We start from the raw sequence: 27,556 nt of genomic DNA on the forward strand, positions 1-27,556 counted from the left end.
CAGAAGCTGCCTGGTTGTAGCAGATCATCTCGACCTCCAGGAAAGAGCAAAAGGTGACGTCCCCCTCAGCCCGAGAAGTCAGCCCCGCTTCTGGAAGCCAGCAGACATCTGGGCACGCAAGCTCAGAAACAAGCCTCCCCCCCACCCCAGCCTCCCGCCCCCGCCCCGCACAACCCCCAACCCACACCTTCGGGAGGGCCCCTGCTGAGGCAACCTGCTAGGTTCCGCAGGCTTCCCACTCCATCTGGCCCGGACCCCAAATCCATCCCGGACCCTGTGCCTTTTCAAGCCAACCCAATCCCCGTTCATCTGAATCACCACAGTGATTTTTTAAAATTCCATTTCCAAGAGCAACAGTGTAGAACAGGGCAGAGAAACACACAGAGGACGTTCCTAACCAAAGGCTGCCTTGTACTGCGTCTCCCCCCCACCACCGCCCGAAAAGGAGAAATGGTTCTCCGTGCACACACACACACACGCACACACACGCCCACACACACACCCGTATTCGTGCATATGTGCAGGTTTTTCCTAATATTCAAAATTCTTTGCGAATTAGGTATGCCTGATTCCACTAAACCCCTTTAAAAAAAAAAAAAAAAAGGCGGAAGAAAAGGAGCCAGAAACACCAGTTGTACTTCTGCTAGGGCTGCCTAGCTCTCAACATTTCAACTCTGAATTTTTGCACAGCCATCACCAAAAGCAGGCCAGGATCTGACCAAGCCCAAAAGACCACCAAAAGGGCAGACGTCTAGAATGTTGTAGATCCAGGAGAGCAGAATGTCAGAGATTATAAGCTGAATATCCTTCAGGCTTTTGTGTTTTCGGGTTCCTGTTAATTTCTGATCTTTACTCTTTACTTTTGTCAACAGTTACCTTAAAATTATTTTTTTAAGTCAAAATGTTTCTACGCCTGCCCCTTAGCAAGGCAAAAGCCCTCTTGAGGAGGAAAGGATGACATTTTAAAGGGGCGTCCAGAGGGCAGTGGAGGCGACTCTCCTGCGGTGACATTCTGAACTGACGCTGGACACACGCAGCGGTGCCAGAGTTTCATCAACAATGTTTGTTTTGGTCTCAACACCTCAGAAGAGACAGTTTCCGGATCCTTCACACCCCAGGCCGCAGCTGACTGTTCCACGGGATGCCAACATGCTGCAAACAGATTTTACCTGAAAGAAAAGGGAGAGCCAGTCAGTGCCCTCGGCAGAACCCTGCATCGATTCTGATCCATCCTGCAGGCCACATTCGCCAACCACAGGACCTTTGAACATACTGTCTGGAAAGTAACTCCTCCTTTCCTTTCAGGTCCCAGGATCTCAGGATCCAGGATCTCAGGATCCCAGGTCCCCATGCAGACTCCCTAGTACACAGCTTCTATTGGCTTTGTATCCCTGCTTCCTACACCAGGGCAACCACTAAAAATGTGAAAATCACTCTTGGCCATACAAAAACAGGCCAACAGCCAGATTTGACCCACGGACCAGAGTTTGCAGGTCCCGGGTTTATGTCATTATCTGGTTCATGTCTGGCTCTTGCTTAGGCTGGGAGCTCCTTGAAGGCAAAACCCTTGTCTGAGCTCACCCATCTTTGAATCCCCAGCACCAAGCACATGGTACCAGGTTACGTAGGGGGTACAAGGAACATTTGTGCAGTGAGTGCAAGAAAGTTTGAAAACTAAATCCATTCAAGACATCATCCAAAGAGATTCAGGAAAGGAGAGAAAATCTGCGAGGTCAGAGCCATCACTGTCCTCTCTTCATCTTTGATCACGGGCATCACAAAATCACACATGTAAAAACAGGATTTAACAGAGTTATAAAATAATGAACTTCTTTTCAAAATGTTACATGACCCCCAAATACAAATATTATCATCGGGCAACTACTTTCTAAAAGACACGAACATTCTATTTTTAGGAAATATACACCAAAGTATTTGCTGGAAAGGGACATGATATATGTAGCTTACCCTCAAAGAGTTCAGAAAACAAAAACAATCCGTAGGCACAAACACAGGGCCATCACGCAAATGAGGCAAAATGTTAAACCAGGAAAATCTGGGTGAAGAGTGTGCTATTTTTGTTTTTGTAACTTCTTTTAAGTTTGAAATGACATCCAAATAAAAACTCCTTTCAAGGAAAAAACCCAAATACATAGGGGCATCCTCCTATTGGCCGCTACGGTGTCCTCCTCAAAAGACTAGAGGACGAGAAAGACAACCACCGCAGCCGTGTCCTGTGTGGGGTGGCTTTCCCATGTGCCCCTTCCCCCGGGCTGGGGAGTGGGGGGCTCACCCCCGCCGACTGACCTCCACGGAGCCCAGGCACTCCCCCCCACTCTACAGATGCAGACTGCCAGACCTCAAGTGTTTCAGACCTGGCCTGCCCACCCCCCACCCCCACCAGTCCGGCTGCATCCACGGCAGGCTCCCTGTTGAGGACGGTGGGCGGGGGGCCTGGGGACATTGCTGATCTAGTGGCAGCACCACTTGGTGATGCTACAGGAACATGTCCCAGGGTCCTCCGCCGGGACCCCTACGGCGCCCATCCCCCCCAGGCAGCTGTGCACACCCCTGTGCTTCTACAGAATACACACACACGAAGGGTGGCGTGGAACAGGGCAGACACGGGGGACCCCCATGAATCACCATGCTCGGCACAATTCCTCAGTTCCTCCAGAGCGGAGCTAATCCTGCAGGGCAGCGGCCAGAACAGGGAAAACCAAGCTTCTGCACTGCTCAACGGGGTGGCGGGGGGGGCAAACAATCTGGGCTCTGGGCTCGTGCAATCACCCCCGGGGGTCACCAGCTCCTTCCGCCTCTCTAGAGGAGGGGGAGCCCCATGGCAAGTCTGAGCAGTAGGGCTGGCTTCAGACCCTCCGGTGACACTATGACTCAGGAAGTTTCAGGGGACCATGGACACGGACCCTAGGTCTCCTCATTTCCTCTTGCCGCCTCCCCAAGCTCACGCAGCTTTGGGGTTCTCCTCAGAAGGGCTCTGGGGGGTGGGCAGAGGCTCCCAGCCACAGCCCACCTGGTTCTCCCTCCAATCACTCAAACTCGCACAAGCCATCCACTCCCCCGACAACGCCCTCACTCCTCCCTGCCCCTTCACCGGCTTTGGGGCGCTTCCTTTCAAACCAGCCATGGGCTTCCCCTCCTTTGGAAAGAGCTTCCTGCCCAGGAAGGGCACCCCCCCTGGCTGTCCACAGCACCCCACTTTCCTCCCCTGCGGTTCTCAGGCTGCCTGGTAAGTGTCCGTGCTCCTGGCCGTCTCCCCGTCTCCACACGAGCTCCGGGAGGCGGGCCAGGCTCAGCCCTCCACACTCGCACTCGGTGACAGCTGGCCACAGAGCGGGGCATGGGCAGAGATTTCTGAAAGGACTCTCGAGCCTCGTTCTCCCCCCCCCCAACCCCAACAAAATAGCCAAACTGCTAATGACACTCCTGTTGTCATGAAGATAAACCTGAAATTGTCTCCATACTGAGCCTTCCCCGTCTCCCCCCTTGGAAGTTCCCTGAGAAGAGAAGACACATTTAGGTGCCACACTCCATGCTTATTCCTTTCAAATTTCCAAGTGTCCTATCCAGCAATGTTGGGTCATAACCATCGCAGAGAAGGAGAGGGACGTGTCCCAACCCGTCCCTGCCCCATGCTTTGTCTGTCAGCACAAAGCCACAGAAGCACCTGTCCCCGCACCTGTCCCGCGGCCTGGCAGCTGACCTCTCCGTGCAGTGGTGAAGGACGCCTCGGGAAAAGGGCACGCGGGCCCCAGGAATAAAGAACACAGAAGCCGAGGGAGGGAGAGAGGAAGCGAGGCCCTGTCTGGGAGTGCGTGTGAGACATTGCCACCACCTGTCAGCACTCCTGTGGCCTTCATCCCAGGACACGGAACACAAAGCAAGCGCGGGGTGACATGGCTAGCTTTTACAAAAGCGTTGCTATGATTATTTGTGCTGGGTTTTGTTTTTTGGGTTTTCTTTCCTTTTTGCCTGATTATTCTGTAGCTCTATAAACTGTGTGTGTGTGTGTGTGTGTGTGTGTGTGTGTGTGTGTGTAGGCGGGAAACTGAGTAAGTCGCATTCACTCAGTGGTAAATTTTCATTCCCACGCAAATTCCCGTCTGTGTAGGTTTTCCCCTCATGGACACGAAACTCAGAGAGTTTTAAGGTGCACAATCCCTTGCCAAGAATGGACCCAGCATGGCCGATACTGCTTCTCAGGGAAATAAAAAGGTCTCACGACACGCCCATTTCACACACACAAGCTCGGCACCCTGTAAGGAGGAGGGCGGTGGGCAGGGCTTCAGTTCCAGGGCTCCGGGGAGGACCCTGCTGCTGTTTCAGGGGCACGTGGGCTACTCGGGCATCTCCGGGGAGGGGGGGCCTGTGGGTCAATGATTCCTTCCGGACCTCAGAAGCTCATAATACCTCCGTGGCTGTCCACAGGTTGGTGCTCCTAACAGCTTCGTTCCTCACTCTAGAACCTTTGTTCCAGAAGACGAGGAAGCACGGGACAGACAGAAGGGCCTTCTGAGCCCAGCCTTTCAGAAGTCGCTGCGCCCAGTGCACTCAGCAGCCGCCACAGGGTGTCCCTGGGGACTCTGAGCCCCGGGCCGCATCTAGGACAAGCGAGTCAATCTGTTTTCTCACCTCCTGCTGCAAACAGCCATCCAACGCCCTTGTTCCAAAGACAAGAGGCCAGGCAGCTCTCATGAGAGTCCCACAGGAAGCTCTACCCCGGAGAGGGTGGGAGGCAGGCATTTCTAGAATGCATGACTGTATATTCCCACAGGCCGCACCCTGTCCAAACCTGAGAGGCAGAGGGACAGGGCCCGGACGCACAGTAGGGAGGAGCATCGTGGCTCCCGGGCTCCCAGCAGCCTATCTTCGGGCTGCAGGTGTGACAGCCCCCGGTACTGCCCACGGACGGACACGGGCCTCATGTGGGGGGAAATGCACAGAAGTCTCCTGTAATAAAGTGGGTGTGCACAGAGACCCAAACACCAACCACAGCCGCACGCTGGGCCAGCTGAGCTCAAAGCACAAACACCCGGAACTCAAAAAGCTTTGTGAAATACAGAATCGTTCCAAAACCCCAGGGTTCCCTGTAATCTGCGAAGTCACCATTGTTTTCCTCTAATTAGCCTTTTTAAGGACAGAGCTAGAAATTCATTTCTACAGACTCTGTTGCCCGCCCCCCAGCCCCTACCGCATCAGGCCCTAAAGCGCGGAGGTCTTACCTCACGGATTAGAGCACCCCAGCTGCATCAGAGCCCTAAAAAGGGGACTCTGCACAGAAACCTTGCCCTGCCCACCTTCCCCCCGTTTCCTGCCTGGCTGATGCGTCCAGGCTCTAAGTCACAAAGTGTTACCAAAGAAATGCCCTCGCGACGGTATGAACCGAGCGAGTTACTGCCTCGCTGCCCCGGCGCCCAGAACAGAGCTTTCCTCTCTGCATCCACTCATAGCGCGACCCAAGGTCCCAATTCAGCCGCATCGTTCCCCAGAGGGAACCCCGATATTTAGCTGAGCGACATCTAAAGAGGAAAGACAAGTGCCCGGGAGCGGATTATCAGGTGCGGACAAGGAAGTTCCCAAAAACACTAAACTGAACATAAAACGGGTCTTAAAATTCTCATTCTTTCAAACTTATTGACCTATAAAGTTGTTCGTACTGCGTCGTTTAGGTGGAAAACGATTCCAAAACAGCATGTGTTACACAGTCCTACTTCTATTGAGGAAAAAAAAAAAAAAGCAAGAAAGAAAAGATAAGAATATTCACAGAACGTACTCACACACACTCTAGTGGTTACCGTTAAGCAGTGAGATTACAGGCAATTTTATTTTTCGTTTCTCTTAGCTGTACTGTCCACAGCATACATTACACTTGTACTCGAGAGAGCTGTTGTTCCGTCTTCCTAAATAGTCAGTCGCCTTTGGGCCTGAGGACTGGAGCAGTCTTGTATCTCGTGACCCGACTCCAAGTTCACTCGCATCCTGAGAGCATTTCAACCCACAAACAACGGAAAAGTCCGCCAGGAGCTACTTGAAGTTGAACAGACAGGGAGGCCGGGGGCGCCCAGCGGTAAGGAAAGCCTGTGGTGGGCAGCCGAAAGGCTGACACCAGAAAGGTATGCTGAAAATAAGAGCTAAATACTCGATTTTCTAAAATCCTCGATGGAAGACATTGGAAACACACCCAAAGGAAGCTTAAGGACGGGAGGCAGAGCCCCCAGACCCCTCTGCTTCTCCGCACGGGGAGCAGCTCTCCTGCCATCCCTTAGCCCTGGAAAGGGACATGTCGCCAAGTTCGTCTCCCCCCGCCCTTCCTGGTCTCGAACAGCTCTCAGCTGCTCCGCTCTCAGCTCTCAGCAACAGCCCATCGCTGTTTGCACTGCTGCTAAAACCTCTGGAGACATCAGCGTGCCTGGGGGGCTTAAGGTAATGCCTGTATGAAAAACCACCACGCGGGGTCCCTGGGTGGCTCAGTCGGTTAAGCATCTGTCTTCCGCTCGGGTCATGATCCCGGGGTCCCGAGATGGAGCCCCGCGTTGGGCTCCCTGCTCGGCGGGCCGTCTGCTTCTCCCTCTGCCTCTGCCCCTGCTCATGCTCCCTCCCTCTCTCAAATGGATAAATAAAATCTTTAAAATAAATAAACAAATAAATAAAAATAAAAATAAAAATTACCGTGCGTTGAGGGGCTCCGCGCTACCGCGGTGCGAGACAGAGGAGGAGCGCCCACTCACCTGCGGAACACCGACAGGTGGTTCAATGTAATCACTGGCTTCTAGAAACAAAATCACTAGGTTGAAGAGATCACCGCCTCCCTGCCTTCACCACGGCATTATGGCTCAACAATGGCCAAGACATGGAAACCACCAAAGTGTCCGTCGGCAGATGAACAGAGCAAGAAAATGTGGTAAACACACACAATGGAATATTACTGGGCATAAAACAGAAGGCAATCCTGCCATCTGCAATATTAGGGATGGACCTTGACGCCATTACACTAAGTGAAATAAGCCAGACAGTGAAAGACTTGACTCATATGTAGAATCTCAAAAAAAAAAAAAACAACCAAACTCACAGAAAAAGGTCAGATTGGTAGATACCCGAGGCAGAGGGTTGGTGGTGGGGGACTTGGGTGAAGACAGCCCAAAGTTACAAACTTCCAGTTAAGAAATGAATGAGTACCGGAGACCGAATGATGGTGTGACAGCTTATGCCGCCTTACACAGCGTATGTGAAAATTTCTACCAGAGTACCAGCGTCCGTATAGCACAAACTGTCAGCCCAGGGAGGGTGCCCGCTCCAGTGTCCGAAGAACGAAGACGAGCTGTGGAATTTTCTTAATCTGACAGTGGTTTCAATATGTACCTTCTTTCCAATGATACCAGACACAATGTCAACCCAGCGGTCTTCGGACCACAATAACACGTGTATCCGCGTACCCCGAAAGGGCCCCCTTCTCCACCTCCCGCCAAAGTACGAGTCTAAAGATAGGACATCTGGACAGGCTGACTGTTGTATTTCTCTGTTACGGTCTTTTCCTGTCTCATGAGGTCTATGGCTTCCACCGTGGGTTCAGTCACTAAATACGGATGGGATTTTATTTAGTGTCTTGGAATCAAAACAGTACATTGACCCACGTAAGATTCTCGAGGGCTCCCCATGGTAAAACACTCCCCAGCCTGCAGGACGCAGCAGACACTTTTCATGGTGACTCATAATGAGGACATAGTTTTCTTCACATTATGTTTTATTTCTGTGCATTCGATGTGAGACACATAAAATGGCTAAGCAATAAAACCAGCACAATCACTAACTTTCTCATGTGTGTGTTATGTCATCGTATGGATGAATATCATCGATTGTTCTGATTCTATTCCAAGGGGGCTACTTACCTAACATGCAAATTATAGCTAATGGTTTGCTCAGCTATCTACAATAAGCAATCCATGTTTTAACGTTTACGTGTTCTTAATAAGATCGAGGTGTGATTCATTAACAAACTCTAATAGTAGAATGTATATAAACGTGATCATGCAGCCATTTTTTCAGACATGATGCTAAAACGGTATTTTTAGGTTAAAAATATACACATATAAATTTACACTTGCAGATATATAATAAATATATATATTTGGGGATATATCTAATATATCTGGGAATATAACTAACAAAAACTTATAGAACACCTATGGAGAAATTTTTGAAAGTAGTGAAAGACATTTTTTTAAATAGCTAAATAAATGGAAAGTCAACCCACATTCATAGATTGGAAGGGTTCTCATAAAGGGGTTGATTCCCCTTAAGCTGATACATGGAGTCAAAATCCCAAACTTGGTTTTGTTGATTCTGACAACTGATTTATACAGAAGGGCTAAGAATGGCCAAGGCTGTGCTGGTAAAGAACTAGTCAGGAGACGTGGGGGAGACTTGCCTTCTCAAGGATGGAGAAGCTTAAACGTGTCACCTTGACCGAGTCACAGCGTGCCCAGATATTTGGTCAAACGCTGTTCTGGGTGTGTCTGTGAAGGCGTTTCTGGGGGTGAGTGACAATTTTAGCAGTAGGCGGAGTGAAGCAGATTGCCCTCTCTGATGGGGGTGGGGTAGGAGGGAATTCACTCTCCTCGCTGACCGTTTTCAAGCTGGGACGCTGGTCTTCTCCTACACCTGGACTGGGATGTACACCACTGACTCTCCTGGTTCTTAGACCGTCAGACTTAGACCTTGAAAATCAATCTTTCTGTTGGTTCTGTTTCTCTGAAGAACTCTGGCAGGGAGGGCTCAGGGTGGGGCCCAGCCCAGATCTGTGGTTCCCCTTTGCTGGTAATAACAGGAACATTGGGCAAACAGCTTCCTCTTCCCTGAGGCTTTGAGCGCTCATCTCTAAACTACGCTCCCCCCAGCCTTACAGTGATCCAAAGGACCCTCCAAAAGGATCCAAAAACCAAACTAAAGCCCTGAAGTCACAAAGGCCTTCTGACTTTCCAACGGGCCGCCTTCAGGTCACACCCCCGCCTCTGGAGCTCATGGGCAAATTCCACCCAAGGAGTAACCCCCACCCCACCTCATGCTCTCAGCCAGGAGTGTTAGTGAGGCTGAAAGAGAAGTGTCCTTTTGTGTGCACCCCGTGTGGCGTCTGCGGCTGCTCGGACCCGGCCCCCCGCCCCGGCAGCGAGGGACAACCCCGCTGTCTGACATTCAGCCCTTCACGCAGACCACACTTCTCCTGCGTCTGCATCGGGGGAATGTGGGAGTAACCGCTGCTCTGCAGTCCTCTCTCTGCTGGCTTTCTGGGGGTTGTGCATTCTCGGAAGGGATCCAAGCAGTTCCCTCCGTAAGCAGAACGTCCCAAAGTCAGACACGCCACCAAAGAACAAGGACACGTGGACACCACACCTGGCCTCGCGTTGTTTTCCAAGGTGAACCGCCCTGCCACCCCAACCCCCGAGAGCCCGGGAGGGAGCTGCTGTCCCCACCCCATACCTGTATTTGATGTCAAATACTGTGGAGTCCTCATCCTCGTCGTCCTCCTCGTTCAGCGGGGCCATCTCCACGCGCTCGGCGGGAGTAGTGATGATGTCATACTTGCGGGTCTTCTTCAACCTCTTTCCTGACCTGGAAGAAGACAGGCACGTTCCTGAGAAGGCTAGGACCCCGACAGGTAAGTCACGCTGCCACCTCCAGCCCGGCTCCCAGAAGCCCCGGCGAACATCCCCGCCCCGTCCCTTTCGGCCATGGGACCTCTACAGACTGCTGACAACGCTAGCCCTCCCGGTCCTCAGCCACAAACTGGAGAGGATCATGCCTGCCCTGAGCACTGCAAAGCCCAGTCATCGAGATAAATAAGACCCCAGTGCAGTATTTTTTAAAAGGGCAAAACTAATGCAAAGAACATCTGTGATGAGCAGAAGATCAAAACGCTCACGGAAGACAGGATCCAGCGCAGCGTCTGCATGGGCGTGACACACCTGTCCCCTCGCCCCCTTGCTCCCTCACCCCTAACCTGGCCCTGCTGTATCCATGCATCACTGCTCCCAGCACAGGTGGCATTGAGAGCAGCACCCATGGGCCACCCAGGTGGGATCGGGGTGGGGCTCGGGCACCGTCAACCTGTGTGATCACAGGCAAGCCAGCGATCCCAAAGCCTCCATGTCCTCCTAAATACAACAGGATAAGGACTGTATTTGTCCCTCCCAGGCAAGAGAGGATTAAATGAGACGGTGTGTGTAAGGAACCTATACACAGGAGGCTCTCGGCAAAAATTATTGTTAGTAATAATAATAAAGAGAAGTGCCACAGCCTCTCTCGGATGACAAGAACTTGTAAAAACAAGTCGATACTGTTTCCACCATGAGGATTTATGAGGATAGTGAGTTATAACACTAAGCGTTTACCTCGGGGATGGTAAAGGGTCACTGTGGGCCACAGGGAAAGTGCTAAGACAAGGCCTTCAGTCTCCAGCATTAGTCACACTGCACGAAGGAAACAATATTCATCTGGGCCTGGCTGAAAGTTTATGACGCCGCTGGGAATAATACCATTATCATGACTACCGACGCTCTTTGCATTTATTTCTCCACGATCTTGAACGTTTTCCCAAATGCCTCGTAATCTATGCTGTCCCTCCTCCTTTTTGAGTATAGCTGATACTATGAGAAACCAAGCCCCTCCTATCCCCCCCAAAAAATCATCAATGGGGCCCTGAAGAATCCTATGTTCCTGCAGACGGTAAGCTGCTCCCAGGTGGGGACCACGTCCAAGACACACACACGATCTCTCGGTCCCCAGCGCACAGAAAATCTTCGGTCAGTTTGTACAATGATGAAATGAGAGGCTCATTTCAGGTTTCTCGTAATTTCTCCACTACAGCAAATTGTCATTGTCTTACCTAGTATGTTTTACCAAAAGCATGAAAAGTGTCCTTTACATGATAAAATACATATATTTATCTGCGTGTGTATCTGTATCTTTGGCACAAAGCACCTTCGGTAATCCATAATACCTGCTCCTCAGTGTTCTCTGGTAGAAAAGGAGGCGTCCCATGAACCTGAGGGCTTGAGGAAGCCCCATGTGGATGCCCAAAAAGACACCCCGAGATGGTTTCAGGCTAAGGAGTCGCAGGGTTGTTGGTAACTGTTTCTCAGGTATCGCGAAGCCTAGAAATGCAAAATCTGATTTGAAAACCTCGTCGTGCCCTTGGAACTTAAAACCCAGGTTAGTCATTGGCCCTAGAGCAGAGCCCTGGAAGAAGGTTCCAGAAGCTCTGATTTTAGCTCTCCTTCATGGGAGTGGATCGTTATCACCCATAAAATCACCTCCCTTCTTCCTGATTGTTTATAGAGTCTTGTCATGAGAAAATTAACCTGCTTAATTTAAAATAGGTCCCTTAAACAGTTACCCAAGGGAGAGGCTGGGAAACACCGCCAGCCTCTAGAACGTCGTGTCTACTTGCTTTAATGCCAACCATTCCAACCACATGATCTCAGAAAAGAATTTTATACCCCAAGATTACATCAGAGGTATGACGGTTAATTGCATATATGTAATAATATGTCAACTTGACTAGGCCATGGGGTGTCTAGACATTTCATCAGCGTTATTTCTGGGTGTGTCTGTGAGGGTAATTCTGGATGAGACTAACATTCAAATTGGCGGACTAAGTAAAGCAGACTGCCCTCCTCAGTGTGGTGGGCCTCGTCCAATCAGCTGAAGTCCTGCCCAGAAAATAAAGACTGATCGTCCCACGAGTAAGAGACTTCCTCCTGCCTGACTGCCTTTGAGCTGGGACATTGCTTTTTGTTTCTTCCCTACCTTCAGACTTAAACCGAAACATTAGCTGTTCTTGGGTCTCAGGCCTGCCAGCATTGGGATGGGAACTTACGCCATCAGAAGTTCTTGGGCCTCTAGATTGCACATTCACCCGGCAGATCCTGGAACCTGTCAGCCTCCATCATCTCATGAGCCAATTCCTCAAAAAGCATTTATTAATCTATTGATTAGATTAATGCAAATGATTAATTTAATTAATGTAGTAATAACATAATTCACGGGTTATATATCGACATACATTCCGTGTATATGTGTGTGTGTGTGTGTGTGTGTGTGTGTGTGTGTGTGTGTCTCCATCTATCTTTCTATCTTCTTGGTCCTGTTTCACTCGAGAACCCTGACTAGTGTGAAAGGCCATTAGCAAGGCCTCATACATGCTTTAAATGCCAGTTTTGACCTAATGAGCTGAAGAAATTACATTTCAAATGATCAACTCCCTTGAGACACAAAAACTCTTCACAAACAGGAGCCATGTCACTGTCCACTGTCGGACGTGTTAACAGGGAAACGGGGACCCGAGAGAAGGTGAAGAGACTCAGACTCATTGGCAAAGGCCTCCCCGGACGAGCGGCCTCACAGGCGAGCAGGTGGGTGGGCGGTCACTGTGGGACATGGGACAACGCGCTGCCCTCAGCAGAGAAGAAGGCGACCCCTCCTTCTGCAGTCGCGTACAGCTCAGCAGTGGGGAAAGTCTGCACAGCCTGTGAGCCTTTCCCGCAGACTAGAACGGTCCTAGGGCTGGGGAACAGGGCCGCCCTGCCCCAGAGAACAGAAAATGGACATCTCTCTAGTCTAAATCACCTCGCCCAGTCTTGATCTGTCCTCTCTGAGTGTGGACACTCTAACCCATCTTTTTAAATGAATACTAGTTCGTAACAGTTGAGCTCTTGCTGGCGCCAACTAAGCTATTTATAAAAAGGACACACAGCTTCTCCGTAGTTGAGAAGGCAAATCTCTGGTTCTAGAGCCCAGGTGTAGAGTCAGACCTGAGTTCATAACCCGGACATATGCGGGGCTGGAAGTGGGGGGGGGAGGGCACTGGGCAGGAGAGTAGCTCCCCAAAACTGTGGGGCATGGAGCTTCCGTCTAAAGAAGGAGATTCAGGAATGAAAGAAGCCTGGCCCTCAGCATGGCCCCTGACACGGTTTCTCCGTCCCGAAACAAGGTCCCTTTAAAGCAAGTGGCCTCAACGAAGGGACGGCAAATGGTGGTTTTAAGTAAAAGTTTGCATTGTGCTTCACGGGAACAGGCAAGACCAGAGAAGTTCTGAAAGACAAAGGATCCTTCCACGGGAGCCAAAACACACATTTCTAACAGGACAGAGGAGACGTTCAAGATTCCTGTGCTCTGAAATGTAATCCTAAAGCCAGAGGATTTGTTTACTCAAAGGCCCTTTCAGCAGCTGGTCAGAAGCGGGTTTCCCAATGAGCTCCGCCTGTGCAAACACAAGGGACAGGAGCAGAGCTTTGGAGCTAAGCAGGCCAGCTTTGTGGGGGGGTGGGGGGGATGGGGGGGGCCTTCCGCCCTAGCCCTCCCCCACCAAGAGGAACACAACCAAACCAACCCTTAAGGGTTGGGGGGTGCAGCGCTCAGATCCACAAACTGAGGTGGCGTCCAGACGTCCAGACATGGGGTTCGGACCTCAGCTCTGCAATTCCTTCCTTATGTGCCTCTAGGCATATCCATTTCTACCACTTGCCTGGTTCAGTTGGGGTTCCGGTGACGGATCCCCAGGGTGCCTCCCTCCCCCAACCACCCCATGGGGCCACAGCTTTCCCATTTCCCCAATGAGCCTTCCCAGGACACCCAAGTCAGGTGTCCCCCTTTCTTCTCCTGTGGTCTCCATTCATGGGCACTGCCCCCACCACAGGGCGCCATCTACATGCGACTCTCAAACCCATGTGGCCCTCTTGCATCATCGCTCCACTGGGGTGACAGTGATGGCAGCCACCATGATGGGCACGCTCAGTGCCAGGCATCACACCCATGGTCTTACTGGAGCCTCCAGCCAGCGAGGCATCATGGAGTCAAAGAAACGAAAGCCAGAAGCACTGAGTGACCTGACCTACAAATCTAGGTCTAGCACATTCCAGAACCTCCAACAAGAGAGCAGGAGACTCAGCTGGGACAACACCCGGTGTCCCCACACCCTCAAAGTGGGCACTCTCAGGCAGCTAGAAGTCCAGCTGCAAGGGCTCTTGGTGGTCACCTGTCTCCTGCCACCACAAAAAGCAACCAACGGAAGGCTGCGTCAACGAAAAGAAGGCACGCCGTGCTTCCGACAAGAAAAGTTCAACCTCCATACTGATGTCAACGCTCCCAAATGAATCTACCAGTTTAATTAAATCCAATAAAATACTGGCAGATTTTTTGTGGGGGAATCTAGACGAGTTGATTCCAAAGCTCAGAGAAGGAAAATTTTTTAAAAGGGTAACAAGAATAGCCAGGAAAATTCTGGAAAAGAGGAGTATGAAAGGAAATGGATCCTAACTGAGTGTTTACCCAAGCCTGGGGGTTGGGAGGGAAATGGGGTTCTGCTGATGGGCTTAGAGTTTCTTTCTGAGGTGATGAAAACCTTCTAAAATCGACTGGGGAGGGGGTGCCTGTGTGGCTCAGTTGGTTAAGCAGCTGCCTTCAGCTCAGGTCATGATCCCGGGGTCCTGGGATTGGGTCCCATGTTGGGTTCCCTGCTCAATGGGGAGCCTGCTTCTCCCTTTGCGTGTGGCTCCCTCTGCTTATTTGCTCTCTCCCTCTGTCAAATAAGTAAAAATCTTTTTAAAAATTTTTTTAAAATAATAAAATAAAATAAAATGGAAGGAAGTGATTGTGCACAACTCCACAAACGCTAAAAACCATGAATCGGACACTTTAAATGGGTGAATTGTATGACGTGGGAATTCTATCTTACAAAGTTGTTATTAAAAATAAGGAAAGCTATGTATATATTTATATGTGCGTGTGCCTACGTCACGTTCATTTCTACACTGTTAAAATCTCTGCACAGAGTCGCAGGAAGCCGACAGCACCCAGAAAAGGAGGTGCGGTGGCCGAGGGGACGAGAGGCGATATTATTCTCAACATACCCTTTGGCTCCTCAGGAATTCCGAACCATGTGAATATACAACCTATTTTTAAAACGAACAAACAAGGAAGTAAGATTCGAAGGCAGTAATTAAGATAACATTTTTAAATGCAGCAGGCGCGTGTCAGGCCGGCTCTTTCCTGGAGCTGGCCCAGGGGCCCCTCTGCCCCGCCCAGAGCCAGCACGGTCGCCCCCGCAGGCATCCGGTGACTTTGGGAGCCAAATCCAGCAGCTGGACTTCCCCCCCAGCCTAGCTGATTTCATTTTTAATCCCTTTAAAGTAGTTCCTTGGGGGGCACCTGGGTGGCTCAGTCGGTGAAGCATCTGTCTTCCGCTCAGGTCATGATCCTGGAGTCCTAGGATCGAGCCCCGCATCCGGCTCCCTCCTCTGCGGGGAGTCTGCTTCTCCCACTCCCTCTGCTTGTGCACTCCCACTCTCTGTCTCTGTCAAATGGTCTTTAAAAAATAAATAAAAATGAAAAATATATGTCTATTTGTAAAAAAGTAAAATAATAAAAAATAAAGTGGTTCCATAGCTCAAGGACCAGCATGCTGCCGAAACCATACTACTTGGCTTTTTTTGGTTTGGGGGGTTTTTTGTTTTTTGGGGTTTTTTTCCATTTTATTTATTTATTTATTTGTCAGAGAAAGAGCGAGCGAGCGCACACAAGCACGCAGAGAAGCAGACAGAGAGGCACAGGGAGAAGCCGGCTCCCTGCTGAGCAAGGAGCCCGATGTGGGACCTGGGGATCACGAACTGACCCGAGCCAAAGGCAGCGGCTTAACTGAGCCACCCAGGCGCCCAAAACCACACTACTTGTCACAAAGATGACGTGTCACCTTTGACATTTAGAAAAATTCATAAAGCAAATGAGAACAAAAGGAGGAGGAGACCAAATCAAGCAGCTGCCAGCAGGTGGCTGAGATGCCTCACGGCCTTAATGCCTGGTGGGGCTTCTGCTCTGGGGTCAAGAGGCCCTTCCCACTCTGACCTTGAACCTGCACCTGCATTCTCAGAGCCTAAGACATAATAAGTGAGCGTTCCCTAGAAAACTAAGTAAACTTGGAGAAAGAAGGAACTCAATCCCAAAACCCACCTCCCGGTGTCCCTGCAGGGGAGCTGGAACGGGAGAGGCAGGGACAACGGGGCGGTCCCTGGAGAATGGGCAACGACTTGGACTTAGCCCCGAGCTCGAGCAGCGAGGCCACCACTGCCTCCCACCGAGGCAGGCAGCCAGGATACAATTCCCCAGGACAGCCTTCCTTCCTGCCCTGCCTTGGGCCCTGCCTCGGGCTCCACCCAACACCTTCCTTTTACAGCAGTTCAAACAAGCCCCCGAAAGAGGGAAACAGCCGTATGAACCTGACCTCGAGCTGCTCCCGACAGGCTCCTGGAGACACAGCTTTTCCTCCCGTGCAGCACGAGCTTCAAGGCCTCCAGGGGCCCCGCTCCAACACAGCTCCCGTCCAGCCCTCCTGAACACAGCGAGAGCCTTCCAGAGGCACCGGAAGCCCCTCCACACCTCACCCCTGTCCTCGTGCCACACCCTCCCCACCATGCGGGGCTCCTCCATCGTCCCAGCCCCCAGCTCCCGGTCACGCACCGTGACTCAAGGCACCAGGTATTAAACTCCAGTGCCCCCGAGTTCCCAGCCCAGGCAGAGGAAACCAGTGAAGGTCTGGGATGATAGAAATATAAGAACAAACAGGATGGCAGATGGTGACCAATGTTCTGTCTTCGAGCCAGACACACGAGGACTGGTGCTCGCCGCCCTAGCCGAGGCGGATGCCTGCCCGTGCCTGTCACACAAACATGGGCCCTGGGTCTCCAGGTAGTCCCATCCGTCCAGAAAAGCAGACCTACATTTTTGATGCGGAGACTTCCAATTTTTAAGTGTTCTCAACCCTCTCCGTTGTTAAAAACACTGTGCACGTCCGAGCAACACAAAACAAAACACGCATCCAGGGACGACCAGTTTGCAACCCCCTAACCGTCTCCTGGCCGTGGCCATGAATGTGATGCTTAGCCTGAGGGGCAGCAAACGACCCAACCAAAACTCAGGAGCCCAGACGGATGAAGTGATGGGCATGTTCAACCGGTACACTTCCTCACACCCGCTCGCCAGCAGCTCATTTGATGGAGGGGTACCAGTCACTGCTTAGACAACCCGGCTGCGCCCTCCCTTCTTGGGCACTCTCCCCGTGGGGTTGACAGAGTGCCGTCATTTCTGACCGAGCCCAATGCCCGCATCCAGCACACAGGCACACCATACCCTGGGGGGTGCTCACAGTTCACCTGAATACGCATAACCCCAGAGAGCTCAGTTACAAGGCTCAGGGCTCTTCCTCGCGCTGCAGCTTCTGGCCTGCCTGTGCTCCCCACACTTGTTTCTCTCCCGCTCCGTCAACCCCTGAGGGACAGATCTGACTTTCATTCTTCCGAGACAGCATAAGCACACTCCAGCTTTAACCTGTCGGAGGAGTCGCTCGCAGTATGGCGACGGCAAATACACCAAGACCCGTTCCTCCAGCTCCCCTGCTGTGTTTGCCAAGGGCTGGGCCCTCCTCGTTTTCCTACGAAGTGCCGGGGGGAGGCAAGCGGAGCCTAAGGCAAGGAAGGCAGCCTCCAGGGGCAGCTCCCTTGGTTCAAGGGCAGTGGCAAGACGACCAAGAGGGACACTTCTGATGGACCCAGTGGACCCAACTACAGCTCAGAAACTCTGAGGTCACCGTGCCTTGGGACACATGTCATGAATAGCCTTTTCGGCATCCACCTGCCCCTGCCACATGGTAGAGGAGGCCTGGGAATGTCGCTCCTCACTGCCAACATCCCCAACTCAGGGACAGTCCCTTCCCACAGAGGCTCCCAACCTCTCCACCCCAAGCCCAGATGTCCAGATGTGTGGCTGGAATTTCTGTGAGCGAGTTTCACTGGACACCACCTTCTTCCTCCCACTCTCCCCATGCCTGACCACTCCCGTCCCCCTGCCGCCCTTCTCCAGGCCCTTCGGTGCCCCCTGACACTCTCCTCTCCCTCCTCCTCTTCATCCACTCAGGCCTCCAGGCCTCCCTACCTGTCCTTCCAGCACCTTCCACAGGCCTCCTCAGCCATCCTGAGTCCCCACGATAGCCACATCACGACTCACCCACTCACTCAGCAAATTATTATTAAACCCCTAGCAGGGCCGGCAGTCCTAAGCAGCACTGTGATTCCCTCCTCCACTCCTCTGACCCACCACAATTCCCCATACCCTCCAGCTAGAACCCGTGTCTTCCAAAATCCACCTGCAACAACGGAAGGGAGGGGAATGCTGGCTCCGAAGTCAGATTCCGGCCTTTCCCCAGCTGCACGTGCCTTGATTTACTCATCTGTAAAGTGGGGACTCCGGCAGCACACCGATCATAGGAATGAGGAAACACATAGAAGACGTTTAGTACAGAGCATGGTGCACATTAGGGTTTAATTAATATCAGTGGCTGCTATTATCATCATCACGATTTCCAAGTGATTCCCTTGCTCCAACTCTCCCCACAGCAAACCCTGCTCGGCCATTTGGTCCTGGAAGGGCCTCTTCATCCCACCCCACACCAAGCCCTAATCCTCCTCCTCCCCATTTTCCTTCCCAGACTGTTCTGTCCCCCACCAAAGCCCCCGGGCCACGCTTTTGCAATTTACGCTTTTGTGTGCAAGTGTTACTTTTGATCCATCATTCCCCAGCTGAATTGGAGTCTTTCTTCTCTACCCAGTAGAGTCACCCAAGGGCACTATCCCGTCTCCCAGATTGAACGGAAAGCTCCTTAGGCTCTGGTGTGTTCCCCACAGCACAGTTCCCCCCTATGCTCACAGTGGGTCTCAGGAAATACACTGGGAAGAAAGCTCGAGCCTGTCAACCACGTTTTCTCCAGGGTCCTTGATTGATTGCTGGGGAGACCCAGCTGGAACAGACCAAAACCCAGCCCACCGCCGCTTGGAGGCCCAGAAAGGACCGAGCTGAGCATCAGAACACCTGTGCTTGGGGAGCCTGGGTGGCTCAGTGTCTGCCTTTGGCTCAGGTCATGATTCCGGGGTCCTGGGATCGAGCCCCACATTGGTCTCCCTGATGGCAGGGAGCCTGCTTCTCCCTCTCCCAATCCCCCTGCTTATGTTCCCTCTCTCACTGTCTCTCTGTCAAATAATAAATAAATAAAAATCCTTTAAAAAAAAAAAAAAAGGACAACTGTGCTTAAGTTCTGCTTTTCCTACAAACTCACTGGATGACCTTAATAAACGCTCCCTTCTCCTGGGCCTCAGTTTCTTCATCTGTACAATGGGGTAGAGGGAGGGAGGTCAGGGGAGCTCTCTGTGCCATGGCCTCTCCTCTGCCCCGAACTTGCGAAAGAGCATGGATTTCCTCCCCTCCTGCGCCCCCTGGGAAAACAAATACCAGGTCCGGGTTCCTGGCAGATCACCCTTAGATTAAGCACACATTTTTTTAAGTGAAACCATGACAACATGCTTCTAAATTCACCGTCCCAGAAATTCCCTCTGCAAAGAGTTAGAACCAAAGCATCAGCCATAAGACTAAAATACCAGCACAACCCCTGAACCTTCTCTGCTTAAATCTGGGAGCATGCTGTGTAGACACTAACACTGGGGACCCCCACCCCTTGTGTGCCAAGAAGGATCTGCGTTTGTAAAACCCCCGAAACCAAGGCATTCACAGGCATGCGAGTTTACAGGTAAAGCCATGTAAGGCAGAGGGCTCAGGGTTAAATTAAAGAGGGATTTTTCTGCCTTCCCAATCTGATAGAAGAAACCAGTGGCAGATGCTGGGTCCTCCCAGGCACGTTAATAAGTGCAGCCATGGGGCACCTCCTCCACTCGGGGTCCTACGTGTCCAGGGAGGCTCACACAGGTTAAAAAGTCACCAATTACCTTTGAGGGCAGCCCAGAGGCAGATGCACCTGCCCTACTATTTTGGCCATATGGCTGTATGCTCATTTACAGGCAGAAGCAAGGCCAAAACATTGGGTACAAATTACACCTGTTTTCAGAACCATATTTTGAAATACAATAAGACACTTAGCTATTTAAAGGGGAACCAGGGGCTCGGTTGACTCCACGTCATCCTAAACATTCCCACAGGCGGCGTATACGGCAATTAGTGCTGGGCACTGAAGGCCCAGAAAGGCTCAGTAAACTGCTCACTTCAGACGACCAACAGCCTTGCAGCCCAGACTCCCAGGAGGCACCGGCACTACTGACGTCTCGGGCTCACTGTTCTTTGTTAAGGGGCTGTCCTGTGTGCTGGGCAGGCCGCAGCATCCTTGGGTTCTAAATTCTGGATGCCAACAGCATTCCTCTCCGCTAGTCATGACAATCAAAAATATCTCCGGGGGTGCCTGGGTGGCATCTGCCTTCGGCTCAGGCCATGATCCCAGGGCCCTGGGATCGAGCCCCACATGGGGCTCCCTGCTCAGAGGGAGCCTGCTTCTCCCTCTCCCTCTGCCCCTCCCCACTCCCACTTGTTCTCGCTCTCCCTCTCTCTCTAATAAGAATAAAATCTTTTTTAAAAAAATTACATATCCAGACACTTGCCAAATGACCCCAAGGGAGCAAAAATCCTCCCTGGAGGAGAACAACTTGAGGGAACTTATGTTTCCCATGTGCTGTGACTGTTTTTTTAACTTCGTGGAATACGGAATCAAACATAAACTCTACCCTCGTTTAAAAAAAAAAAATCTGCATTTTTACTGTCTTAGATTTATCTAACACTCTTTCTTCAATGTCATATATAAAATTAAAGGTTGGCGGGGGGCTGACCGTATGAAAGTGGCCAAAAGGTACAAAATGGCCATTGTAAGACAAATACATATGGGGAGCGCGTTGAAACATGACGACCACAGCACACGCTGCTGGACGGTATACCCAGGAGCTGCTTAAACCGGTAGATCCCAAAAGTTCTCATCATAAAGAAAAAAAGTTTTTTTCCCTTTTTCTGTTGGGTATGTCTGCAAGGTGACAAGTTCACTAAACTTATCGTGCTCATCATTTCACAATAAATGTAAGTCGAACCATGAAGCTGTCCGCCCGCTACATGCACAGTGCTGTACGCCTGCTTTGTCTCAGTGAAACCGAAAAAGAAAGAAAACAGAAAATCCACTAAAAAATTAAAAATTAGGATAAATATGCTTCACTTCTATACCTTTTCACCCAATTCAAAACTTTGGTCAAACCATGAAAAAATGACCTGATACTAACAAGCTCCCCAGTCTCTCTCAAACTAGTAAAAAGGGACTTCCCTTGCTAACCTCGCTCTGCCTAAGGCTCCAGATTATTACAAAAAATATTCCCCTACTAACGAGCAATAACTAAAACCATGTCAGAATGGGAAGTCTCCCCCAAATCCCGAAAGTGTCAATGTTTTCTCTTAAATTAACATTTGTTCTTATTATAAATGTAAACACACAGATGATGGGAAATTTGGGGAATCCAGGGTAAGCAGGAAAGTCTTCGTTCCTCTGCAAAGAGCTGGCTTAGGAAGGTGACTGAGCTGCTGGGGTCCTAACGTCCTCAAGTCACAGGGGTGCGCACCTCTACCATGGATGCAAGTGTGACCGCTGGGCAGTGTCAGACCACCTAGAGCTCATATTTTCTCCCCATGCCCCAGGAAGCACCACAACCCTCCCTCCACATAAGAGGACTGTACAAAGCTTTTGAAATAAGAAGTGGCTGGGAAAGCCGCCAGCAGAGACCTGGGAGAAATGTGGCCTCGGCAGTGGAGACTCCACGGGGGAAGGAGTGTCATGGTGGAGGTGATGGGTTCCCTGCCTGGTCTCCACCCTGTTCAGAGGACCCTGGAGAGTGAGGTCAGACTCCTCCCAGATCTCGAAGAGCAAGGTGAGACCTCAGAGTCTCTGATGCCACGCAACCCACCAGATAGCTCTAAACATCAAAAAATTGGAGGAACCACAGTTTTCTGCTTCCTAGACACAGCGTCCTTGTCGATTCCCTTCCAGCTTTCAGAAACATACCAGGTAACAGACCCGGGGGAACAGCCCCACTGTTAGCTGTGCAGAAACGTGTGCACATGCACACGCACGTACACATGCACACGCACACGTGAGCACGCACAAATGCGCATGCACACACAGAGGGTGCTTGGCGCACAAACCGCCTTTCCCTCCTTCCAAATTTGTCTCCGGTCCCAAAACAGTGTTCCTTAATGATTCAGATTCATAAAAAAGGTATCAATGATTCTGCAGACGGAGAGATCTACTTGATTGATAAATATGGAAGGGGGGGATGCTCCCATCTCAGCAGAAACTGGGAAAATGCCAAACAAACCAATGAGTGACCAAATTACACCCATCTGCCCGGAACAGTGAGAAAGTCAGGTGGTACCCAGGATCCCCCATCTCTGAGGGGGGACCCTCAGGCACTACAGGCGGGAGGGAGAACTGGTACAGACTCAAGAAAATCAAGTATCGGTCGCTCTGGGTTCCAAAATTCCCACTTGTAGGTGCATACCCCAGACACTCATACAGGTCCTCAGGAAGACAGAGCCAAAGACACAGCCAGGGGCTGACTGTACAGACAGGGAGAGCAGCAGTGTCCACTGCCAAGAAATTCAGATCATGTAAAAACATCATCTGAAAAATAATAATCACCCTCACCCACAAACGTGCACACAGGCATGGACTTCTTTGCATATTCGTTATATGTGTAATTTGTTATTTAAATGAAATCATACTAGCATGCTGCTGTGTAACCCATTCCACTCAATAAAATATAGTATTAGATCAGTGTTGTCATTTTTTTTTTAAGCAGACCATGCCCAGCGTGGAGCCCAGTGCAGGGCTTGAATTCCCAACCCTGAGATCAAGACCTGAGCTGAGATCAAGAGTCAGACATCCAACAGACTGAGCCACCCAGGCGCCCCCAGCATCATCATTTTAACAGTTCAACAGTATTCCATACTTCCCATAAATTATTAACCAAGACCCAAATGTTAGATACTTAGGTTATTTAAATATTTTCACTACCAAACAGAACTGCTCTGAACTTTGCTGCCCATGCACCTTTGCGTCCTCTTCTAATTAATAAAATTGGAAGAAGGAAGATGTATCACAGTGAAAAATGTGTGTACCTTGGGGATGGAATTGCTTCGTCAAAGGTATACATATTTTTCACGACTGCATATATTCCGTGTTTTTAGTTTTCAATGAGCACTAATCGCCCCTTGGATAACCCTCATTGGCTACAATGCTGCCACTGCGCAAAATTTCCATGTTTTTAGGTTTTTTTTTTTTAAGATTTTTATTTATTTATTTTATTTATTTTATTTATTTATTTATTTATTTTATTTATTTATTTTTATTTATTTATTTTATTTATTTGACAGAGATCACAAGTAGGCAGAGAGGCAGGCAGAGAGAGAGGAGGAAGCAGGCTCCCTGCTGAGCAGAGAGCCCGATGCGGGGCTCGATCCCAGGACCCTGAGGACCATGACCGGAGCCAAAAGCAGAGGCTTACCCCACTGAGCCACCCGGGCACCCCTCCATGTTTTTAGTTTTAACAGTTTCCTTGAAGCCACACTTTTTCTGTTGTCTTGCAAGGTGGCTCTAGGGAAAATAGACAAATGGGCTAGGGTTGCTGCTTTATAAGCAGTAACCCGACTAAGCTCTTTCTCCCTGGTCTGTGTTGCTAAGGACACAGAGGGTCACCATCCAAATGAATTCCTACTTCGCAGGCTTCCGGCAACAGCCATGCATCGAGTCACAGAGGGCTTATTGAGGAGTATCAGTAGCATAAAATACGTAGGCATTCCATACTCCTTTGCTAAAAAAATATCTTCATTAGATGCCAGCATGGGCTTGGAGGCTACCCGGTGCTAGAGAGACACACATGACCAAGATTCAGCTCTGCTCTTGGGAGCTCCCCAGGCTGGAAAGCAGAGGGACACGTTCAGTGACTGTCTCCTGTCTCGAGGCCATGCGGGAACTTGAAAACCCCAGCGTGCTCTGGGAGCCCTGGAGGACCCCGGCTGGGGAGGCTTCTCAGAGGGAGCAGAGGAGAGCAAAGAGTGAGGAGGCAGCCGTGGAGTCATGATGGCAGAGGGGACTCCAGGCAGAGGGTCAGAGTGGGGCAGGGCACGCAGGTCCCAGGCCCCAGGACCCCTCTGGAGAACCTCTGGGAGCCCAGCGAGGAGGGAGCACTAGGCAGAAGCCGACACAGGGGTTCAAGAGGGAGGCGGGGGCCCTGTACGAAGAGCCAGCATCATCCGCACACCGACGAGCTCGTGCGTGGGGACACAGGTGGGCAGAGGAAGGACAAGACCAGAGAGGGAGGATGGACAGGGGCAGGGACGAGCCTGGCAGCAGGAACGGCGGCGGACATGAAGGACGTTGCTAAGACTTAGTAGGGAGTCAGCCGAGCAGCAGCTCCGGCAGGTGAGGGGGCTCCCATGGGGGAGGGACGTGGGCACAGGCAGGACAGCCTCAGCGTCACTCGCAGCGTGGAATGGCCAGGACTCAGTGACTACACGGAAGCGGGACACCCAGCCACAGCAGCAGGTGTTTGGGGGGCCTGATGGGCTGAGCCTGCTGAGGACTGGGGCCGGGGAGGGGGCAGGGGGAAGGCCACGGTACAGACCACCAGCAAGATGGGCCACCCGCCCTGCCTCAGCCACGGATTTATAGCATGTTCGAGAATCTGGTGGATAACTCACTCTGCTCCCTGGAATGTAACTTTCTCCTCTGCAAAGGAGCCATGGGGACTGCGTACCATCAAGCCCTTCCCAGCTGTCAAATGCTGTAAGTTCCCGTCTGCCTCAGAGACCAGGGTGGCCACGGCCCACCTGCAAAGCCCAGCGAGGACACCGGCCCTGGAAGAAGCAGCAGATCACACACACGACCAGCTTCTATGAAACCAGAAACTTCTTCCGACACTGCGCAAACCCTCCAACGAGGCCTCAGTATCCGCTCTCCTCCCGCCCCAACACGCAGCTCACATCTGGCCCCATGCTGCTTGCTTTTCTTCCCCACCCCTGGGTAATAAGGAGCAGACCAGCAAAATAGTTCAAATGCCTTCTTAAAAAGTACACTGCCTGGGGCGCCTGGGTGGCTCAGTGGGTTAAAGCCTCTGCCTTCGGCTCGGGTCATGATCCCAGGGTCCTGGGATCGAGCCCCGCATCGGGCTCTCTGCTCAGCAGGGAGCCTGCTTGCCTTCCTTTCTCTCTGCCTGCCTCTCTGCCTACTTGTGATCTGTCTGTCAAATAAATAAAATCTTTAAAAAAAAAAAAAAAAAAAAAGTACACTGCCTTGTAGGCTTAGAGGCCTATTTTGAGCAAAATGTTTCAAACCTCCATGCTCAGAGCTGCTCTAGGCATCAAGGCTCACTCCAGCTGAACAATCGGGAAGTCAGTAAAGGACTAAGGTGCCCCCACTGAATGCCAGGCCGGCGAGGGACACTGAGACCCCAGGAGGGACGGAACATCCCTGCTGCCAGGCTTGTGCACTGAGTATAGGAGTTTGGCACTAAACCCAGCCACCCAGCATGGCGTGAGAAGGGTCGTACGGAAGATGCGCAAGGCTAGGGCTGCGGTGGGCCAGAAAAGGAAGTGAGGGCCTCACTCGGATGTCCAGAAAACCACACAGAGGAGGGAGCCTGGGAGCTGGGCCTTGGGGCCGTCATGGCAGGTGTGCAGCAGAAACTGGCCCAGGGCTGGGAAAGCACAGACCAACACCATGGAGCATAAGGAAACAAGCAAGTGACAGAGAGGAGGCTCAGGAGGGCTGGCTGATGGCCACCAAATGGGCTGGGGCTAGTTTGTAAGAGCCTTGAATGCCACGCCCAGGTAACAGCTACACAGGGAACCAGTGACATTTGAAAGCAGAGAAAGTGAGGGCAGTGGAAAGGATGGGGCGGGGGGGGGGGTGGGGGGGGGGAGGAAGTCAATGCCCCAGTACATCAAGGGCATCAGCATGGTGAAGAACAACGTGGGCTGTGCCAGGGCAGAGGATGGGGGAGGTGGATGTGAAAACATGCCCCCCCTTCTCCATTTTCTCAGGATCTCTGGCATTTAATCCTACAGACCCACAAGGAAACACCTTGACTCAGAGTCACACGGCAACAGCAAACCTCAACAGATCACTCCCGACCTTGCCTTTCCAGGTCAGGTTTCCGCTCCTGTGCTGAAAAGGCTCCCCCGGGGAGAGCCAGACCCTGGCCCCAAACCTCCAACAGCTGATCAAACAGTAAAGCACACTGTGTACACTTGGAACTGGCCGGTGGGCAGTGAATAACGGACACACACACCCAGATTTCCCAGCCGCCCTCCAAAGCAACAGGACACATTTATTTGGTTCATTTCCTGCAAAAGCAGGATTTTCCAGGCATTTGGGGGAAATGACCTCCTTGTATTCCAGGTAGCTTTTTCCATCTCTACTCCAGGGACCCAGGTCTGCCTTCCCCATTTCCCAGACACTCTCTCCCTGAACTTGAGCGGCTGACAAAAGCCTCTTCAGGACCCCTCATGGCCCTGTGAGTCTTCACTGGGGCAAGCTCTGTCCGGCAGGAGCACAGGAGAGACATTTACATGCCCCAACAGAAAGTCCCTGAGACCACCAAGGTCGCCATGCACCCTAGAGTCCAGCTCCGATCCCCGGTGCAAAGCACACCTCCGGCACATATCCTGGGCACATCCCTGAGCCCTAGACACTGCTTTTTGGGGTAGCACAATGAAGGAAAGGGGGAAAGGCAGGTGGGGCATTAAGGAGCCTGGGAAGCAAAGGAGGGAAGGACATAAAGGTGGGTACGGTTAAAGGCAGACGGGGCCTGGGCTCACATTCTACCGCCACCACTGAGTCTGCTCGGATAAACCACCCTGCCTCTCTGGAGACTTTCCCCCCATCTGTGAAATGGGTATAAAAATAAATTCCGTGTAAAAAACAAACGCGACATTATCAGAATCCTCAGCGCTCCTGTTAGCGTTAAACATTCGCCGAGAGTTCAAAGGCAGCCAGTATCCGTGACAGCTGCGGTTGGAGGCGGCGAACGTTTCTGAAACGCGTCCGGGGAGAAACCGGCCCGAGCGCGCTCCTGCAGGACAGGGCCCGGAGCGTCGGTGCGCGCAGGTGTGGCGGGCGCGCGGCGACCGCAGGCTGGCGGGGCGGGTCGGCCCGCGGGGGAAGGACGGGGGCGGCCGGACCCACCTGAAGACGCGCAGCAGCAGGCAGGCGATGAGCAGCGCGGTGAAGGCGCACGCCACTACCACGGCCGCCTTCAGGGTGGGCAGGTCGCGGAGCAGGCTGGAGATGCGGGTCACCAGGGCGTCGCCGCTGCTGTTGGAGCCGCCGCCGCCGCCCGCCGGCGCCCCGGACCCCGTCCGGGTGGCGTTCCCGGGCCCGGGGCCGGGCGACGGCCGCGGTCGGCGCTCGGGCTCGGGCGGCGGCGCCGGGGCGGACTCGGCTCTGCGGGCGCGGGCGGCGGGCGCGGCCAGGAGCGCGAGCAGCAGCAGCAGCGGCAGGAGCGGCGCGGGCGGCGGCGCGGCGCGCATCGTGCGGTCGGACGGCCGGGGCCCCGCGGGGCGCGCGCGGCTGAGCCCGGGTCGCGCACCGGCGCCGAGGCCTGCACCCGGGGCTTCCGCGGCGGAG

At 52.1% G+C, this 27,556-nt stretch overlaps 1 protein-coding gene across 1 annotated transcript; it reads right to left on the reverse strand.

Moving 5' to 3' along the window:
* Positions 1–610: 610 nt before the first annotated feature.
* On the reverse strand, positions 611–27,556 carry FAM174B (family with sequence similarity 174 member B). The gene is made up of 3 exons (XM_080809479.1): positions 27,116–27,556; positions 9,493–9,624; positions 611–1,169 (listed from the first exon to the last, which is right to left on the reverse strand). The coding sequence occupies exons 1-3, from the start codon at positions 27,457–27,459 to the stop codon at positions 1,166–1,168; spliced, it is 480 nt and encodes a 159-aa protein (XP_080665605.1). The 5' UTR covers positions 27,460–27,556; the 3' UTR covers positions 611–1,165.

Source organism: Martes martes (genome assembly GCF_963455335.1).
Source record: "Martes martes genome assembly, chromosome: 7".
NCBI lineage: Eukaryota > Metazoa > Chordata > Mammalia > Carnivora > Mustelidae > Martes > Martes martes.